Source organism: Nanorana parkeri, unplaced genomic scaffold (assembly GCF_000935625.1).
Source record: "Nanorana parkeri isolate BGI_ZX_2015 unplaced genomic scaffold, ASM93562v1 scaffold815, whole genome shotgun sequence".
Classification (NCBI taxonomy): Eukaryota; Metazoa; Chordata; class Amphibia; order Anura; family Dicroglossidae; genus Nanorana; species Nanorana parkeri.
In genome coordinates this window covers 227,993-250,140 of record NW_017307083.1, presented here as the reverse complement: position 1 = coordinate 250,140, position 22,148 = coordinate 227,993, and the positions used below count along the sequence as shown (strand labels likewise).

Genomic DNA, 22,148 nt, shown 5'->3' with positions numbered 1-22,148 from the left:
TCTCTCTCTCCCCCTCTCTCTCTCCCCCTCTCTCTCCCCCCCCCCTCTCGCCCGCTCTCTCTCTTTATCTCACTCCCGCTCGCTCTCTGGCTGTCGCTCGCTCTCACTCTCTCTCTTTAGCTCACTCTCGCTCTCAAGCTCTCTGGCTGTCACTCGCTCTCTGGCTGTCGCTCGCTCTCTAGCTGTCGCTCGCTCTCTGGCGCTCACTCTTTCACTCTCTAGCTCTTGCTCGCTTTCGCTCTTGCTCGCTTTCGCTCTGTCTGTCTACCGCTCTGTCTGTCTACCGCTCTGTCTGTCTACCGCTCTGTCTGTCTACCGCTCTGTCTGTCTACCGCTCTGTCTGTCTACCGCTCTGTCTGTCTACCGCTCTGTCTGTCTACCGCTCTGTCTGTCTACCGCTCTGTCTGTCTTTGCAATGGTTCAGCAGAGCTTTTCCTCGTTCTCTCTGAGCTCTCACTTTTAACTTCAATCTTTCATATTACTTTAGTGTTCTCGGTTCTCTTCAAATCCCCTCAGCCGCCGAATTCGCCTTTTCTTGATCTTGAGTTGACAGGAGGGCTGGGCGGCTTAATGAATTTAGCAATAGGACATAGATCCTTTAATCTCTTGTGTGAGACAGGAAATCTCCCACCCTTAGACCTGTTTGGATGAACATGAAATAAGATGGGGGATGGAATTCTGTTCTTAGTATTCTGGAGAATCTGTTATGACTGTTGCAATCCATATATTTACCTCCACGGGAAGAATAAATTGTGTCTCGGCAAGGATCCTTAAGGGGGTCATAAAGACACATTTTATTGATCTGGAAATGTATTTAACTTTCTGCTGCTGCTTATCAGTGAAAATGCCACAAGTTTCTCACCCCATACATAAATAAAATGTATGTTTCTTCCTTAAAGTTGATGAATGTCCTGTTATCACAAGCCACGTCACACAAGAATTAATATTTATTTTTGTATGGTATGTTTAAACAATGTGACAAATCTGAGCATCACTAGATGTAGTAGGACCACACAGAGGTTAGGGTTCATGTTGTCAGCAGAAGGACTCATGCAGTATGTTTCTGACATGTTGGAATGTCTCGGAGATGTAAAAAAATAAAATCAATTATACTTTTCTTCTAGAAATAAATTGGAACTCCACCAACATTGTTCATTTATTCATATGCTCAGCCTTAGTCAAAGCTGGTTGTGATCTAACACCAACCCCACTAAAATAGCACACCACACAGGGTGGGGAGAAACGCTTAGGAACACCTGTATCTAATAAACAGTCCATGTGATCACATTAAAAAATCATTGTGTGCTGGTCCTACAGTTTTTGAACCTATCACTCCAGAAGAGAGTCATCTGTACACCGAATGTGGACTACAAGGACGCATGATAGGGGTGAGCTTTGCGCTTTGTGTTTCTATTTCTCACACTGGTCCAGAGATTGGGACAAGGATTACTCTTGGCCAGCTGATCTCATTGGGAAGTCTTCCTTTTAAAATGCCTTTTCTGTGCATTGGGGCTTCACTGGAAAAGCCATCCAGGGCATTCCCAATGCTTCTGGTGTGAACAGGCCCTTTTGATTTGATCAAAAGTCCTACAGTGCATTGTATGACCATATTTCATGAGTGCCAATACTCATTGACTGAGGCAAGCACTAGAGAAGGGAACTGTGGAGAACTTTGTGATCCATGTGGTTTACAAACCGCAGTCAACACGTATATGAGATTTAACCTCAAACTGTACTTTGTCCATAGTGAGCAAAGAAGGTCCACTTTACAAGAGACATGTTGTATGTTCTTCCCTATGTTGCCCTGATCTACTGCTAGAGCCCCAGAAACTCTTGTATAAGGTATAAGTTCTGGGTATTTTTTTGTGATGGAGAGAGTGGGGAAGACAAATACAGGTGATTACTACTCTAGCAATGGAATGGACAATATAATGGTTTACTTTAAAGAACAAAGTTCAAATTCTATTATAACAACATTATTATGTTGTCATGTCTAGTACATTGTCATTAAAAACCTACTTGGATATAGAGATATTCTTTTACATCTAAAAGTGTCTGTTGTATTATGTATTGCACTGGTGGTCAATGGAAACAGGGATATTCCATTCCTGTCTAGACAATGGTGCTTTTACTGGCTTGTGGTATTGTTAGGTGGATATTGCGATATTGCTATAGTAAATACAGCAGATTGCTTTGTTTGCCTTTCTAAATCTCCTTCATCTGTTATGTCCTGGTCCACCACTACCTGATCTTTTCATTGATTTTGGAAGCGGCTTTTCTCTGCCACAAGCTTTTCCTCATTTAGGATCTCTGTGGAACAAGGAGAAATTCCAATATATCTAGATTCCATAGATCATAAACTCCAACCTTCAGATGTATGTAATCACAAAGGCTCATGGTGACATAATTACCTTTTTGTAAGTATGTTCTTTACCTGTTTTGGTCACTTTTTGTCAGCGCAAGTTTTTGAAGTATCCATTTTGTTTATTGGGAAATGTTCAGACATTGTTGCTGTGGGCAAATGTAGACACCACTTTATCTGTGTGGTGTATAACTGTTGGACATATGCATTCTTTAGACTGCCTGTAGGCAAGTCTGTATTTTGTTTTTCAGTTGGCTGGTCCAGACAGGGCTGTCCCTTAGGTATTCAACGTCCGAGGCAATGTGCTGTAGTTCTGAGGTGGGTGGGAAGGGGGAATGAGGGGGTGCTGGCATAAATGTCACTGGGCAGTGATTGTTACCAAGTTGAAGAAAGTTACAGAATACATTCGGCTAAATACATTCCAGGGGCATCAAAACAAAATAATGTTTAGTGCCTTACAGTTTACAGCCACATCCTCCCTAAAAAAAAAGGCTGTCTCCTGCCAATAGCTGCAGAGTGGGAGCCTTGCTTTCTGTGTGGAAGCAGTGGTCTCTATGTAGAAGACTGACACACCCTACTGAGTCAGACCTACGGCTCCAATCAGAGGCAAAGTTCACACTGATTGGAGAGCTCTAGGACTGATTCAGTAGGAGGGGGTGTTGAACCTTTGCAGAGAAACCACTACTTCCCCAAAGAAAGCAAGGGTTCCACTCTTTTCCACTCAGGCTGTGGATGATTTTTATAGAATAAAAACGGACTTTGGGCACATTTTTGTTTTGATGCACCTGGAATGTATTTCACTGATTTAAACTAAAAGTTTAGTTGGGCTCTAAGGGGAATTCTTACCTTTTCTCTGTTGCTCTGTTGAATAAAGCTCACGTTGTTGTGCTTTGTTCAGAAGCCCCTTTTATTTAGTACCCATGAAGAAGTTGTCTTCCCTGCCCTTTGTTTAAAAACCTCAATATAATCACTGTATTAAACAAGCTAATTTTCTGCTCTCTATAAAATATAAAGCAACTGTTTAGTTTTGGATAGAAGAAAATATGGAACCCAATCAGAGGTCCTTGTACAATACACAAACTATTTTAGCCTAATAACATTTAATGGAACTTGTAATGATTTTGGGTGAATGTTATCATAAAAAAAATGTAAGTTTGTGTTTTTAACTTGATTTGTTTGTCTCTTTTAATCTAAAAAATATTTTTTTTGGCTTAGACCTGTTTAATATAAGGCTCAGTCATTACCCTAAAATCGCACTGCATTATGGGATTTCTAAAGATTAAATACAAAATTATTTTCTTTCGAGATGCGGTCTCTGATCGAATCTCCCATACAGATCTGTGCAAGGGGGATGGGTCACTTCTCATTCACGTGTGTGTGTGTGTGTAAACGTCAGCTGAGATATTGAGGTCTGTAAGCACAAGCATTTTTTTTCGGAGCAAAGCAGATGAAAGCCTAAAAAACATGTCAAAGTATTCAACAGCTCCATCTACAGATTGCAAATGCTAAATATTCATATGCAACATATTCAATTGTAAAAATGTATATAGTTTTTAAAAACATTTTATAATGCAGTCCTTACCCTAATAAATAGGATATATATATTTATTATTAGTATTATTATTAGTATTTATAGTGTCTGTAGACTCTCAGGATACATAAGACTTACCTTCTGCTGCATATTTCTGACAAGTCTGATATTTTAGCACACATAAGTACTGAGCAGTATTGATTAAATGAAGTGTATTCTCTAGGCTCTACATGCTAGCTTTCAATATACTAAATAGCCTCATGATGTAAAGGTATATATGCTGGTAATGTAAAGTGGCTAACATGGAGAAATCAATGTTTTGTAGACATAATGCTTCTATGACTTGTGTAAGGATTCTGTGTGCGTAATTTTGGCTATTATGTGATAAAGTGTGATGTTTGACTTCTGGTCTGTCTTTTTGTTTTTCCTGCTCATCGTTGCATGCGTATATGAAGTGGAAGGTACTGTACACATCCCTTGGCCCGTCACCTAAAAGTCAACCATGTCCCTTCCCTCGCTAGGTGTCCTCAACCCTTGTGATGCAATTCTTGCAGGTCCGCATAGTGATGACGGGGTGACAAACAGCAGAAATCCATTATGTTACCAGGCGCTAGCTGGGAAAATTATTTTGAGATACTGGGGTGAATTAGACTGGAATGACAACTGTAATCAAGCTAACGTTTCCCCTAAACCTGTTCTGCGATTAGCAACAGGGTGCCAGGCTCTGTTTTGCCAATATGGAGTTGATGTTAAAGCAGAACTAGAGCTGAAATGTTTAATCGGCTCACAGTGGGTGGGTCTGGTCTTGCTAAAATAAAAAGGAAACCATGGGCTGGAGTGCATGACATAAATAACCAACAGCCACTCTGATCAATTTATCACTAGGAGATGAAAGGTGCCACACGGTACAGTATATTGATTAGAATAATATTCTCCAGCCCTCGATCCAACCAGCCAGCAAACAAATATCCCATTACACTGTTTCAACTTGTAGGTTACAGAGGTTTTTGTTGCATTCATTTGCTAACCGGTATGAAAACTAGCTGGATGAGTGCTTGGGAGTTTTTATATTGTAAAAACTTCTATGTAGTCTCCTTGAGAGTGTCTTAATACACTAGACATGTCTATCTGATTTTTTTAGGTCCTGGGGAAGATGGGTGATTATGGGGAAGCAGATGACTAGAGTTTTGGCATGACATGCAGATTTCCAACATATTTCATCAGGTCTAAGCATATGAGCATATTTGCATGGTCACAATGGCATTAAAAAAATGCAGCATAGTGCACAACCGTGACCCATTACTTTGCTATAGGACCGATTTAAAACAGCATACTATGCTATGTTGGAAAAATTTGCTGCACACAGCACTGGTGCATTGCCCCACTTTCTGCCATTTACGAAGTTGAATGGTGTACTTGAAAAAATGCAGCACAGTGAGGGGAATTTATCAAAACTGGAGCAGACAAAATCTGGAGCAGCTGTGCATGGCAACCAATCAGCTTCTCCCTTTCATTTTCAAATCTTAACTGTACAAACTGAAGAGTTGGTTGCCCTCAGCAACTGCTCCAGATTTTGTCTGCTGCAGTTTTGATAAATTCCCCTCAATATGTCTAAAAATGCTGGCAATTCTGCTTGCATTTCTTTGTGTTTTATCAGTGCATCTGGTTGGAACAAGCACTAAGGCTAAATAAAATGTATTGCATAGAGGCAGTGACAACCAAGAATAGGCTGCAGAGAAAGACAGATGTTGCTAGTAAAGGTCCCCCTCTGTCCATTTATGAGGGATTCCCACTCTCACTGCTGGATTTTTATTGATATTTTGAGGAGCTGGAACTGACAAAGGTTGCTCGGAACATCCAAAAATCCCAACCAGAAACAGGAATGTTGGCAAGGAGATTTCATTACTGGAGTATCCAAGGCATCAAAGAAGCCAGGGACAGAATTGGCCCACACAGCTCAATTTACAACTAAAATATTTTTAGGTGGACTGACCCTTTAGCATTGACATCTTCAGGATTCATATTATACAAAATAACATTTTGGCTCTTAGCATTTCTTCTGATGAAGGGTAATTAAATACTGAAACATTGTGTATTTTAAAGGAATTGGGCATTAGGAAACTATTCTACTAACCTATTCTAAATTAAGCCCCAAACTCCAAGTTTAAAAATGGTAAATAATTGTGTAAATGGGCTTTGTGATTGACCACTTCCCAAAAAGTAAAAGGCACTGTCTGTATTGCTCATTGCAACCCATCAGCTGCTTCCATGATCACGGTTCAGTAACTCGCTATTTTCCCAGCATAGAACAAGTTTTGGTAACAAGCAGTGGGATTTCAGATACAGCTGTGACTTCTGTGTGCTTTTTCCTTACAGTAGACCTAGTTTTGTGAGTTATCGTTGGAACAGATCCTGTCCTGTAAATGTTGTCAATTCTGTCTGCATGCCTTTTTTTTTCTCTTGCCTTGATATTCTAAAACACACTGTATCTCATTCCTAAGAAGCAGAACCAGACTAGAACAAATAACCTACCGAAGCTTTCTTTACCAGATCTACTGTGTCAATTTTTAATATCTTATTACCCTTTTGAGTACAACATCCTTCCTCAGTCAGCCTTTCCAGGCTTAAAGGGAGTGCCTTAAATCCCTAAAATGCATTGCATATTTTGTAAGGAGAAATATATTTTCTGAACTGACTGCATGGTGCTTCTGTTTCTTCTGTATCCACTGGATCCCATCCAAATTGCCTCCCTGAGGACCTTTCGTGGATGAGAGCTGACTAGCCAGAGAAATTGAACTCTTTAATATACGCTATTATTTCCAATGTATTATTTGAATCCAGCTCCTCGTTACTACACCTCCAAAAACAATTGCCCTTTACTTCCCCTGGTCTCTAACATATCCCTAGCTGCTAGCCTGACCCTAACAATTAACCCCATCCATACCAAACTGTAACCCTTAGTGCACTCGGAACGCTTAACCTTTATTTTAATAGTTACTCTTGACACTTAGTCCAGGTTTTAGATTATCACTTCTTAAACCTAAACAGTCTTAAACCCTTAACACTAGACCTAACCTTTAATCCAATGCCTTATAGTAATATAACCCCTGTAGGTTCATATATACTTTATTGGGCACCCAAAGTTTTTGCTGACCAGCTTTAACTGGTTAGTGTGGTACCCCACTGTTGCTTGCATCTTATTAAAGGGAAACAATTAGTAGTTTTTGGACAATTACATTTTTATTAAGTTTATAGCACTAATATTTGTATAAAATCATTATTTTACAAATATTGTTTTCTCATTTTGTCTCTCATAGTTGAGGTCTACCTATGATGCCAATTACAGGCCTCTCTCATCTTTTTAAGTGGGAGAACTTGCACAATTGGTGGCTGACTAAATACTTTTTTGCCCCACTGTATATGTCTCTACCATGCTCAAGTGTGTGCTGTTTATACCGGGATATCTATTAAGAAAGCCCAGCATTAGCTGTGCCCTTTTGACAGCTCCTGCAGCTGAAGACACCATAATAACACCATCTTTACAGGAGAAGAGGAGGGATGTCTGTCCCTCCACAGAGTTCATCCTGTTCAGGTCTATATGATTAGCAGTAAAGCATCTATGCAATACCTTAAATATCACACTTGCATTTTCCACCTGCTATGATGAAAAGGGTAAATATTAACTAAGATATATAATTTTGTTTTTTTTACATTTTATTCCAAAACATAAATGTACTCATGGAAACGCCACATTCTTATGCTTAAGCTCAGACACAAAAGACTGGTTGATGCCAGTATATATACCCAAAACATTTCTCTTTTCCTATACTTAATTTGCCATACATTGTTACACCTTTGTCCCTATATGGATGCGGCCTTATTGGCAAAGGAGCAGGGTTTTACTTCTTCATGTGAGAGCTTCCTCCCAATGGCTGGTAATCGGATAACTAGTAGGTTTATATTCAAGAAGTGGCAGGAGTGGTGGAGGAAGTGCAGATTCACAGAATGAATGCAGCAGTAGCAGAGAAATTCTTGCACTGCATACAACTTTCTCTCCAGCAAAGAGAACAGTGAGCAAACCATACAGGACATTGCCAAAATGTTTTTATAATCTTGTGAGACTAGCAGTAAAAGATTTTGTCATATTGCAGATATGCACCTATGAGGCTTAGAGAACAGGAGCGTCTAGGCACAACCCCATCTCAGGAAGTGCATTGCCGTTTTTATGGAGGAATATAAGGCAAAAGGTGGATTGTTCAGGATACTGCTTAGCTTCAATTTACACTTCTAGATGTTCTCTAAGGTGCCAAATCTTCACTTTCTGAGTTCAGGTCCACTTTAAGAGGCCTCTTGTGATTTATTAAGCCATTTCATTCTGGCGTACTTATTTGTGATTAGTAATAGAGTGCATCTTTCAAATTAGTTCATCTGGAGTGCACGGACGTCATATAATCATCATGAAATGAAAGTTCACTAGTCAAAATTATTAGTGGCTGTGACATATCTTTAGATGAGGGTTAGGCTAAGGCTAATAATGCGATCCCTCGAGACGAGCTTTGCAATTATACAGTAAAATAGAATGGATTTTAGGTTTTTCTCCATTATCAGTCAATTTTCTTTTTTGCTGGAAGATATTTAGTACTGCGGGTGCTGAAATCACATTTCAAACCGCTTCATGTGAAGCTATTGTATTTCTCCAACCCATCTATGCAGAAGGGTTTTTTTTTTTTATTTCATGAATAACCAACTGAAAAAGTTCAAATATTGCTCTTTACTGCCAGCAACATTTAAAATATTAATCCGCAAATGTTAGAACTTCTCAGACCGATCCCATTATTCAAGAGAAGTTTGCGAGGAGATTTATGAAAATTTATTCAATGCTGACGAATGGAAGGTTTTACCTTTTACTTTGATAAAAGTCTCTAGATAGAAATCACGTTATATTTCTGTCGCCACTTGAAACGTTGGTCCTGACATTTAGGCAAAAGCACAGTTTATGCAAGTTTCTGTAACAATCTTATCTACATTACACATATAAAATACACTTCTTATAGGCCTTTATTCAAAGCCCAATTGTGGCTTTATTTTTTCCCCCCTTCCTATGAAGCAGGGCTGCATAAAAATAAACGATTTATTTGCATTTTTTTTTTTTTATAAACAGTGCTTCAACCTTACTTCTAGCAACCCTTCCCCAGCAGCATGCTGGAGGTTTAAGGTGGCCATACACCTCACAACCATTGTACAACTTTTTTTGTCCAGACATCACACCCTCATTTAATTTTCGTTCAACTAGCCCATCATGCACAGACCAATATAGTTTGCAATACATTTTTGTCAGCACCACTAACTGGCCGATTTTCATTGATCGAAATAACAGATTTTCGTTTGAGCATGTGCAGTTTTCATCTTGAGATTTTTGTTGTACAACGACGCCACTAACCTGTCAACATTTGTCCACTAGATGGAAGTTTTCTAGTCTGCTTGAAAGACAAAAATCTGCCCGTTGTACACAAATTGAGGTTGTGAATTTTCCACCAATGGCAGATTTTCGGCCGAAAACGCGATCACAGACAAAAATCTCCAGATAATTGTAAGGTGTATGGGCACCTTAAAACTGCTGCATTCTGTTAGAGCAGCAGTCCAGATTTTCAGTATTCAGGTGCGTCCCCTACACTACACTTCAATTGACGATACTTCTGCAGAGAGTGTTGTTGATTAGAGCGGGGGATATCTGGGATTGCTATATTTCTCCAATCTGAGACCCACCCTTTAGAATCTATTGGCAGTAATGGTGCATGTGTGGAATGTCAAACTTTGACAACAATAGAGGAGCTAATCAACTACAGTCCCTGAGGAGCCAATCCATGCTTCTGCCTCACGCAGAACCTGCTTTTTGTCGTGCCTGGGTCACTGAAGTGTAGAGATGAGCAGAGTAATTTAGCCAAAAAAATGTTTGATGCAAATGTAACAACTCTCTATTTTACTCATTGAGCTATTTAGGGCAAAATGTTTCTTTTTGGATGGTGTATTTTTTTTTTAGCTTTTTGCATGTGTGAGTATTTGTATATTTTTGCAGTACATTTTTTTTTAAATTATTTTTGCTATCTGTGTTTTTCTTTCTATGGAAAAAAGTCAAATAAGACCAATGAGTGGCCATTATTTGGGACAAGATCCAGTCTAGGATAGTTAAGAGTCTTTAATGACCTTCAGGAACAATTTGAAGTCGATTGCATCCTTAAAAATGACCAAAGTAAAAACCATTTTCACATTTTCCATTGTCTTCCAGAAGGTTAAACTTTGGCAAAGTCTATCACCACCATTTCCTTAATGGCAAGAGTACAAAGGACCTGCAAACCTAAAGACAATTTTTTACTTTAGGTGATTTACAATCTGCACGGAAGCAGCCCAAATTTGAACTGCTTTGTAAATGCTTGCTGCACATAATTCTGTACGGACTAGCGGATACAATTTAATGGCTGCATCAACTGGACTTTGTTTATCTATTTTTATATTTTGCTCTGGCATTTTTTGGGTTTTGCTATTCACTGGGCATTATGGTGAATTTCCTAAAAACATTTCCCGTTTGTTGCACAAGTGTGTGATGTATCATGCCAACTGGGTCAATACATCTATAGAGCTGTTCAGGCATTATATACTTTTCTTACATTCCTAGTAGTAGAACAATTATTCAATACCCTCACACAATTAAGCTGAACTCCAGGCAAATTGCTAGATATAAAGCTAACATTTGTACAAGAGAGCCATTTTAGCTATTTGTTGATTTACATGGCTCTTTCACACAGCACAGTCCTGTCTGGGAGAGCAGGAGACCTGATTCTTCTCAGCTGCAGTTAAGTTACACTTCCATATCTATTTCCCTCACCCTGTGACTGGACAGTGGAAGGAGAAGCAGTAGACTGGTGAAATAATCGGTCTGTCACTCTGCTCTAGTCTGCTACATCAAGTGCATCAAGTCAGATTCAGGAACTTATGCAGCTTGCATGTAATAAAAGAACATTTATTGAAGTATTAATGAATGCAGTTATGTGTTAATTTTTTAATTTCCCATCTCCCTGTGGGGTTCAGCTGTAAGCTGAAAAAAAAATTACAGCTGAAATGATAAATGAGAAGTTAATCTTTTTCTTTTTAACATTCATACCATAAAGTTAAAAACTGTGTCCATTTACTAAAAGTATAAATGTTTTCAATACCTTCTAATCCACCCTGCTCCTTTGGGAAAAGTGGGGATTCTCACTCCTGAGGAGAGGGAATTGCTAAGACTGGGCGCGGTTTCACTGAAACATGATCATTGGTGAATTAAATCAATGTTTTTAAAGAAGGGCTTAGTCTTGCCATGGGTTTAAAATTGTAAAGGCCACCTTCAAAAAAATATATATATATATTTCCTGGGGCATCTTGGCAGCACACCATGGGTTAAGATCCGCCCCTCTTAACCCACAGGACACGTGATAAATTTAGGCTCCTCCAAGCCACACACATTCTTTTTTTCTGTCCTCGCCATAGGACCGTGATAATGTTTCCTGGTTTTTTTTCCCCCTTTTGGGACCCTTTACCTGCCGCTCTGAGGCCCCCCAGCCAGGGTCAGTCTCCCCTGTATATATATATTTTAAAAAATGGGGGGGGGTAGTGAGAGAGGCTAAGATCCTGTGTTGGATTTTATTACCGTCTATGTCCCTGATGGGGAAATTTGCTCACTTTTCCTGTCATGGTGACACCCTTTGTATGTAACAATGTCTTTGGATAGGGAAACAACGTGAAATCTGGAGAGTCAGACAGCAATATCAGCAGACAGGGTTCTAACTAGGGATTCCCCAGCTTTGGACACTGGGGCGGTCACTCCTGTAGTTCTGCCCGTGGGGCTATCCATGGCTGTGCCTGCGCCGGGAAGGAGGAGGAGATAAAGAACCAGGCAGGCACTGCCATGGACAGCTACTTGCAGGTCACCAGCTGCTGCGGTTTAAAAATGTACTGGCATCTGCCTTAAGAATAGGGGCATTTTCACAAGTACTTGTGAAAATGCCTGGTATCGGCCCCGATACCGATACTAGTATCGGTATCTGGACATCCCTAGTTCTAACCATTTCCCATATAAACCAAAACAAAAGTTTGGATGGAAACTTGGCACTTGAAACATTTCCAGATATGAAAAAAAAAAATGTTGTATATCTTAACGAGGTAGAATTACATTTCCCTAGTTGGCAGCAATATTTCACCTTTTCAATCGTTCTTATGTTTTTTTAAGCCAATAATTCAGATAAAACAGACAATTATAAGTAAGATCTAGCTCATGTTATTTTAATTGGTTGGAAGATGGAAACTAAAGCAAGTACTTTAGGCATTGGTTTTATGATCTGCCTTACATCGAACTACCTAATTATTTCCTATTAAGCTACACAAAAAGGAGAAGTATTACAATTTTTACTTAAAAGTTCCCCTGTCTAGACAATATGACTAGAAATCATTTTAAAAATGCATAAACCGCTCTCATTTTCCTATGAAGTCCTGCTAAATTAATATTTGCAGATGTTTCATCCAGCAAATTCATTAACAGCCTTTCAGTAAAGGCATTGCATTTTCCAAGGCTATGACAAATCCGTAACTTGCTTCCTCTCCTTCCTCAGAATGACTGCCTGTGACTGTAATAATATTGCATGCACCATTACCAGTCAAGTGTTTTTAATTGAATGCCCATCAAAATATCGGTGTGTGTTTACCGAATGTAACGCATCATGTGCCAATTGCCCTCAGACAATGCAGTAAGCCATTTTTGCTCCCCCAACTCAATCAAATGCAGCCGATCAGTCAGCTAGGCGCTAGTCTTAGTTCCTAGCTTATTGATAGGTTATTTGCGCAGAAAATGGCTACATCCATTGTATATGTGTGACAGAAATGCCAACATTTTAAGTCTTATTTATTTTGTAAATGAAATGGGCAGTGGTCAAATTTCACCCATTTGTTTACATATCTATAGGCTTCCACCAATAGGAAGCAAGTGGAAAACATAGCCAAGAAGAGACTTGACTCCTTGATGAAGGAATCCAAAATCCGAGACTGTGAGGACCCTAATAATTTTACTGTCACCACACTGCCACCTACCGGGAAACACAGCCAAAAAGCAGAGTTAAAAAAGGTGCTACACTTTTTTCTTTCTTCATAATTTTTTTTTACATTGTTTTTTTAATCTGCAGAGTTTGTGGCAGAATCTGTTCCATGATATTTTAAAGTATTTTAATCTAGTTGCTTACTATGTAATCATGACATATTTAAAGCAGACTTATACCCAACTGTTCACGTAAAGGAAACCTGCCATGAAAAAAACATGGAAACTGCCACTTCTGGCTTTTTCTTTTGACAATACCAGTAGCCCAGCTGTCATGTTGACCTTCTTGAGTCACAAGAGTTCCAAGTGTCTGGCTCGAAAAGCACTGCTTTCAGTGGCTCAACAGCTAGGCAACTAACATTTTCAGAAGGAGGTTTAGCAAAGGCAGCCCTGTTTTTTTGCTTATGGCAGGTTTACTTTCAAGCATAGTCTTGTTTGGTTAGTTAAATTAGGAGTTTAAGAAGGGCTGAAATACTTGTGTTTCCAGGTCAAAATGCTGCTTTACTTTTCCTCCAGTGCTGCTTACCTAATTAAAAATCAAGGCTTTGGTCATGTAATTTCAGTAAAGAGGAGATTCAGCATTAAATTGACTGATCTTCCCCTCCTGACTGCATGACAGTCATAGGTGAAAGTTGCTTAGAAGTCTTGCATTCACAAATAGTAGGTATTTGATCCCTTCTATTACTTCTTATTTGTCAGGTCTTCTTTAAATACTAGTAGATGTTATGATTCCTTGGCAAGCTGGATGGCAACGTTCACAAATGTATGTCTGTGTAAATGATCTGAAATGAGTCTGAGAAAACCATATAGAGCATAAAAATCAATCACCTGCTATCTTAAGTGTTCCTTGAGCATATTAAAAGTAAAAGTGAGAATTGTGAAAGGCTGATATGTTATGGAAAAGATGGTTTAATATTCTTCTGCTAGACACTTTCAGTCACCAAACTCAAGAAGTCTGCAAACAGAGTTTGAAATGTTTTCCTATAAGTGAAAATTTCCTGGAACAATGACTCATACATTTGTGATGTTGCTTTCAGCTCATGTACATAGTGCAATTTTATGTCTTAGTTTAAAAAAAAGTCCTTTTTTTTTCCCACTTTAGCAAAATGGAATAACGGATTGTGGGAGTAATAGCCACCAGACCCTGGCCTTGATCTTTTGTCAATTATCTGTTTGCTATACAATGCATTGTGTTTCCTATACAGAAGCCTATTTACCTGAGCCAGAGATGAATGCTGCAGTGTCCTAGTAAGCTGATGGAGACATCCTCAGGAAACGGGGGTCTGCCGATGATCGTTAACCCCACTTGAAAGTTCTTTACAACTTTTGCTTGAGCTTGAAAATCTCCATTCAATGTGGAATTAAAGCATTTTGGATGAAATAAAGCAGACATAGTTCTCCAAGCAGATTTTCACTGTTAATGAACCCCACATCACCTCCCCAATCCTACTGTGAGAGGCCAAAGTTCACCTGTGGACTGAATGTTCTGGCCTTCATTTGAAACATCTGTTAAAAATTTGGCAGTATTTTACCACTGTGCCTCCTAAACCTATTATTGAGTCCCACCAACAGTTCATGATTTGTGGATATTTGCAGAGGTAGTTACCCCATTTTCTTTAGACACTGATGAATCTACTTTTATGTACATGTAGCCATGCGCTGTTAATGGGACATAGGTTTTACAAGCACTGGTTCCATCAACCTCACAAATGGACAGGACCTACTTAACAAATCCCTTTGAGACGTTTTAGTTTGAGTGAGCGGAAATTCCACCAAAAATAGGGCAAATCCCAAATTTTACAGTTCTACTAGGACATTTACCCTTTAAACCTGTTCCAGAGACAACTGTAAAATTTGAGTAATCTTCATTTTCTGTTCTCGTGACAATGGTCACAGAACAAGCAGTGACGGATGATCTCTATAACAGGGACACAAAGTGCAAAACTTGACTATTTCTCTATTCCTCATCCTTCACTGCTTTATCCAAAACTACAAAATAAACGTTTTTCACTCTAATTACATTAATGTCAATGCCAGTTTACCTACAAATACAATACATTATTCCCCAATGTATGCAACGTGTTTCCTAATAGAGAACTTTTAAGATCAGGAACATTAGATTTATGGAAAAATTTATGTTTTATTGCTTCCACTCACAGCAGATGTGCTGCAATAACGCTCATTATAAAATCACAGTGAATACATACAGTGTATTTGCTGCTGTTCTGCATTTTTGATGCCTCAAGTGCATTGAATATGTTGCGTCTAAACATGTATATAGCATACTGCAAAGGCACATTAAAGCCAGCTTTTCTGGTGTGAGTGGAAGCTTAAACATATGCCTGGTCCTGATTCTTGAATCCCCTGCATTCTGGAGCAGCTTTTTGGATGACAAAACAAGATACAAAATGGAAGTCTTTCTATATTTAAAGGAAACCTGTACTGAAAGAAAATAAATAGGTTGCTTTTGCTGACTAAAAATGCTAGTTGCCTGACTGTGTTTGGATTCAACGTTTCCTGAATCACTGACCAAGAAAAGTTATGTAAAATTAGAATTCTTAATATGTGTATTTGTTCCTGTAGCTAGGCAACTAGCATGTTTACTTGGATGGGACATCAATGGCAGCTTTCATGTTCTCTCGGCAAATGGTTCATTTGAGGAGAATTCTACCGACAATTTTGCTTGGAGAGCTTCCTTGGTTGGTTTGGAAATTCCTATTGATTTAAATATGGCACTTGTTTTTAGAGGTGGGGCTACCGGCAATTATTGTCATCCTGGCTAGTGATTCACTGGCCTATGACAAGCATGCAGCTAATGAAATCTGAAAAGTTTAAAAACACCTGACCTTTATGTTTGACTTAGGTCAGTGATTCTCTAGATCAACCTCTCTTAACCTTGTTACCACAGAAGAATGCTTGAAATAACTTCACCAAGGCTTCAGGTCTTGGGGAAGCCCTGCTTAAAATGATTATGTATACAAATCCTGGTGCCTTATGCCATACCACATCAGTGCTTAATGAGAGACAATCCCCTTACACTGATGGTCAATTGAAAGAATGCCCTGTTACACTGGTGGATATTGGAAACAATGCCCATTATACTGGTGATCAGTGTAGTGTTCCAATACATTAGGGGTCAGTAGGAAGAATGCTTCTTAAATTGGTGGTCAGTGGAAAGAATACCCACCTTTTCATAGACAGTTAACATCATTGGTGACAGATGTTACTTGAAAAAAAGAGGAGAAACTCCACTGGTTCCATACTACTAGTTCTGCCAAGTGGCATTGGTGCCAGAACTATGCAGGCACCATCAGACGGGAGCTAATCGCAGCACTGCTCAAAGAACTTGCAACATCTGACAGTAAACTCTAGCTACTCTAGATCATTAAACCAGGCTCAGCATGATAGTCTCAGCACTTGCACCTTTTAATAGCAGGTGAGCAATGCCAGCTCTCCATATTTCCATCCTCACATTTAATTTAAACATCAAAGAGCCCTGTTATTTTTTTTTAAGCGTCTATTGTCTGCTATCACGGCTGAACATTCTTGCTGTTCACTTAAATAGGTACTAGGGGGATCGTCTGACACCTCGGCCCAGGCAGCATAGACACTCTATGAAAGCTGGATAACTTTTTTTTTTTACTATTCCACATTCTGACCCAACACTTCAAACCATTTCTGTTTTATTTACGACATGCATGAGAAAAAAAAACTATATGGTGTATTTTTCCTATGCCAAGAGACAATACAGATCAATGTTATAAATGGTCTTTCCCACTAAATCCTTCAATCTCCCTAGTTTATACAATATTATGAATAATAATTGATTATTTCTAACATTTTGTCATTGTTTTTTCCAGAAATGTAACTCTGGACCTACTGTTGAAAGATCTCTGGTAAGATTTACTTTTTGTAGTACAGGTTACTCCCCACATGAACCCAAAGATTCTGATTCTACAACCCACTCTACAGTAATAAAGAATGTCATAAATCATGGCACAAGTGCACCGTACAATATGCTTGGATCTAGCTCATCTAATCAGTATTATTTAACCTTGTCTATTCTTTCATTGAATTGCAATGTATATTAACCCAAACAATTTAGGATGTAGAATTCACCCTAATCATATGCAGTTGTAGAATATCTATGTTTTTAATGCTAACCTCCAGAACAACAGCTTAATACACGGATGTCTTATCTGTCAAAGGATTTATATCTCTGTCCATCCAGTCCTGAGATTTACAATATGATTACAATTAGGTGAACATGCACAGAGCCTATAAATACCAAAACTATTAAACTATTTCAATGTGATTATAATAAATATCAGTATATGAAAATAATCCTAAAACCTGAACACAAATGAATACAAAAGATAATGTCCAGTAATGGTGTAACTCTAATAAAGAGTCCAAATAGTCTGTTTTTCACCAACGATCTGTGATCTTGCTTAGCAACATCATATAACGGGTAGGAAACCTCCACACGCCAACTATGGTGAAACTACAAATCACATAAAGCATTGCAACACTGACATCCAGAGGCAGAAACATGATAGAATTTGTAGTTCTACCACAGCTGGAAAGTTGAGGTTGCCTACCCAGCCTTGTGACCAGGGCATCTCACCAGACTGAACTCCCCCTAAATCAAAAGGTAAGTAGCACTGTAAGTAGGCTGTAAAACCTCCACAATTGATACTCTCCTTGGAGCTCTTAAAAAAGACCAGAATTGGAGCTCCTTGGAACCCTTGAAAAAAGTCCAGATAAAGACGAATCGAACAGCCATGTTGGTGACGTTATTGCTCCAGTACAGGGAATCATGAGGTAGTTAAGAGGTGGAGCCTCTTACCAGCTTACATTATCAGAGTTTTTGTTTTATGAGGATATATATGAGGTCTATGTTAGTTTGCACCTGCCAATTGAGGAATAAGGAATTGTTTGAGTAAAAGTGAGGACCAATGGTGGAAATTTCTACTGCATTAAAGGCTTCTTGTTTTGATTTTGTTTTCTTCTTCTTTTGATTTAGTGGGTAATTCAATCTAGTGACTTACTCTGATCACATGGGTAGAGGTGTTGGTTTGAAGAACATTTTTGTTGTATGAACGGAAGGGTTACGCTAGAGGAGAACGGAAGGGTTACACTAGAGGAAATCGCAGAACATGTCAGGTTTACAGAAGCTTACGATCATCATTAGCAGAACAGTATCTACCATGCAGGCTTTCTAGGATTATGAACAAGCTTTGATTGCTTAAAGCCTCCCGTTTTTTTGCCTATATCTACTGCTGACAAGCAGTAGATATAGGCAAAAAGTTGTTTTTTTTTTAAACCCGCTTAAACAGCAGTTTAGACTGACCTTATTATTGCTTTGCGCTCCCGCGGCGAGAGCTTGGAACTGTTCGTGCGGCCGCAAAGGATCTTGGGGCAGGCGCATGCGCAGTTCGGATTCTCGGCCGGGAGACGAGCAGAGACGCAAGGTAAGCCTATGGACGTGTGCACCCGCATGCAGACACCGCTGGATCGGAAGTGCCTGTAAGCAGAGAGGAGTCGGCGCTGGATTGGAGAGCCGCCGCAACGCTGGAGGGACAGATGAAAACATGGGGAAAGAAGAGGAAGATCGGATTAAGAGACATCATTTAAGGTAAGTGCTGACATTAACATGGGGGGGAGGGAAATCCTTTAATGTCACTTTAAGCAAAGAATGCTTATTGTTATTTTTTTTAGAACACAAATGACTAACATAGATTTTCGACTTAACATGCATTAAGTTGACTTGCTCTAGATATATTGTAACCATTAATTTGACTTTTGTGATAGGTGCAGTTCTACATAAAAGCCATTTAGGTTTCAGCTTACAGGATGTGGATAATTGAGAGATAAATCTGGATTTGTTGCTGTGTGTTACTGCATTTTCTACATTGATTTTTTTTTTTTAAGCAGCTTGAATAAATATTTGTAATACTTTCCATCCATATACTGTACCACACAGTTCAAGAACGCTGACGTGTTCTTCATTGTCAACCTTCGGTTGGCTATATAGCATATTTTCCTGCGTGGAATTCTGGGTATTGTCAGTTCTCAAGCATAAATTCATTGGCTACATTGCAAGAGTAGCCGAGGATGCAGACAAGTGCTTGGCAATTACAGTCAATCCTCAAATATAATGAGACTTGGAACTGAGGAAGTTTATAGCTAATTTAGCTAATTTGGCTTACAGTACTAATGGCCACCATTGTCTGTCTTTTTTTTTCCCTAATCATGATAAATATATTGTGTCTGCCCATATTGTCCACACCAAATCAGCATGGCCCATGCTTGCAGAGGCTGATTAGAGTGCAGTGATATGTGAAGCCCTGTATCGGAGCTGCCCACACACTCTATCTCTGCTCAGCAGCCTCCAAATTATATGGTCATTTTGCGATTAATTAATGGAAATGTTAATGAAGCTGCTAAATTATTTCTTCACATTTATGTAAAGTTGAGGAAAAGAGAATGAGTAGTTTTGATTTGCTCCATTGTTTGATAATTATTTCAAGCTGGTCTCAAGGCAGATATAAAAACACATTTTACCCAATTATGTATTCGTTAAACCATCATTAAATGTATATTTAAATATTACTAGTGTAAGTACCTGGATGTGTTTGTATCCACTTCCTTGCACAGAGGCACTGGGAGTAGGATGGTCAATGTGACCTTTTGTTTTCCAAAGTTTTAACACTATGAACATGCTAACGGTGGGAAAGAACACAGAGATGATCATATTGTACTATTTTATTTTCATCACCACTTTTCCAGTCAGCAGGTTATGAGTGGACCCTTGACAAAGCTTTATTTCTCAACTGCAGTAGAAAGATTTGAGGTCATGGACCTGGCTCATTTATCTGATAGAAATGTTGAGGTGTGGACCATTTCTCTCTATGATAAAGTGAGAACCCCAATATGTGTGTTTTACCTGATAGAAGACTATTAACTAGGCATCTTTCCAATGAAACATGGCTCTTGTCCCAACGAAGTCAAAGATATTGGAAGGAAGTCATTAGACTGATTGTGTGCAGTAGCAGTTATCTATTCCTTTTCTAATTTAGCAGAAAGCCAACACATATGGGGATCCAAATGGGCCCCCTTCAACAGAGCTTATAAAATTCTAGAAAATTTGTTTTTGCGCTGGTAAAATTTTGTTAATACAAGAGTAAATCTGCAGGATGCTGCAAACTCTGTTTTGTTATTGACAGTATCTTAGCATCCAGAACACAAACATTCCAGCATTTTATAATCCCTTGGAAACTTGGAAAGCCTCTGATTTTCCTAAATGCAAGAACTAATAAAGAACTTTTACTAATAGAACACTGATCAATTTAGCAGTTTTCTCCCAATAACTAGGAACTAGTTGTTGTATATGTCAGGGGTGTCTGGATCACCTGATTGACTAAACAGATCTACCCTCCAAAAGGAAGGCCTCAGCTTTCAGAAGGGAGTTGCTGGAGGTGGTGAGCCAGCCCTTGACTTTCTTGGCAAAAGGCAAGATATCCATACTAGAGTGCCCATGTGTTCATGATGTTGAAGAACCCATAGAAAGGTATTGGCAGACATGTGAGGATGCATGCATTTGTTTTGTGAGGCCAGTTTAGCTACTTTGACATAACAGGTGCAGGTTAATGGCAAATTATATTCTTTCAATTTTAATTGCTATTCTTCCAATTTTGGACCCAAGTATGCTCCGTATATTTAAAAACTTCTCTCTGATATTATTGCCCCGACATGATTTGTAAACCAATCCATTACCTTTATAGAAAAAAAATATGATTTTGTATTATTTTTATAAATGTATAATGTTTTGGCTGCCCTATAACATGATAGCATGTACACTAAACCTGTTGAGCTTAGTGAGCATATGCAAACAGCAGTAATGGGGCAAAGTGCAAACAGATTTTACCTTTCATCAAAGTGTGTGTATTACAAAAATTGTTTTATCTAGATATGGGTAGGGAAAGGTAAAGACCCCTCAGTTTATTTTTTACTGTCTGTTGGGAGAATTTTCCTCTGCTTCCTGTTCAGAGATACAACAGGAAGTGAGAGAAAATCCCATACAAGGTGAGTGGGATTCCCTTAGATTGTGTCACCACAATAAGTTCTCCAATGGAAGATTTACTCTCAACAACTTTTCTGGTGACAACTGTAAAATGGTGGATTTTACAGCAGTTTTGCTTTGATGACAGAGATCACCATGGACACAGAGAAGGTGAATCTACCAACCAGGAGGAACAAGGGTTACCGGCACTCCAAAACTGTTGATCAATACGTATTTATTGACACATACTCGTATATTGCATGATGACAACGTTTCAGATCCACATATGGTCCCCTTGATCAGGCAAAACAGTGATGAATGTTTTGCCTGATCAAGGGGATCCTGTTTTGCCTGATCAAGGGGACCCTATGTGGCCCCAAAACATTGCGGTTATGTGATACGATGAGCATGCGTCAATAAAGATGTATTGATCAACAGTCTTGGAGCGCCGATTACCTTTGTTCTTGATTTGAGCGGCACCATCTGTTTGCCACTGCAGCACCCACCAATCTTCTGGGGCTTATAGGTTAGGAGTGTGATGTGTTTGGACAATGTTACAAGGGTTCTAACTAGTGATGCACCGATACCAAGTACCATACTCGGTACATGTACCGGTACTTTTCGAGCTCCAAGACTAGACTAGAGAAAAATTCAAAAGTTAGGAGGCAGCTGTCATTTGTAAGGAGCACATGGAGCTCCTGGGATTTGTACGTCTCTGTTTTAAAGTATGATTTTGTTTTTATAAATATAAAAAAAGGGAACCACCGATACCAGTTTTGCGAGTACAAGTACTGATGCTTGCCCAAGTCCTCACAGATGCAAGTACTGATACATTTTTGTTGTCATGTGACAGTTTTTCTAAAACAATATCGACTAATGATTTCAGGACAGTGGTGGAGCACCAGAGCCAGGTCCCAGCTGCAACCGCTGCAACCCTGGTAGTTCTCATGAAAATGCCAAGTATCGGCATTGATACTCAAAGTATCAGTGCATCCCTAGTTCTAACGCTTTCTCGCTCTATCCAAAACTAAAAAGAGAAGCTTGCCTATATATAGAAATTAGGAATAAT

At 39.1% G+C, this 22,148-nt stretch overlaps 1 protein-coding gene across 1 annotated transcript in view; it reads left to right on the top strand.

The window, feature by feature from the left end:
- Positions 1-22,148, top strand: part of PLCH2 (phospholipase C eta 2) — a 400,220-nt gene that overhangs the window by 318,002 nt on the left and 60,070 nt on the right. The window contains exons 11-13 of the mRNA XM_018565131.1: positions 4,349-4,354; positions 12,886-13,044; positions 16,875-16,910. Coding sequence (XP_018420633.1) covers positions 4,349-4,354; positions 12,886-13,044; positions 16,875-16,910 — 201 coding nt within the window. The remainder of the gene's footprint in view (positions 1-4,348; positions 4,355-12,885; positions 13,045-16,874; positions 16,911-22,148) is intronic.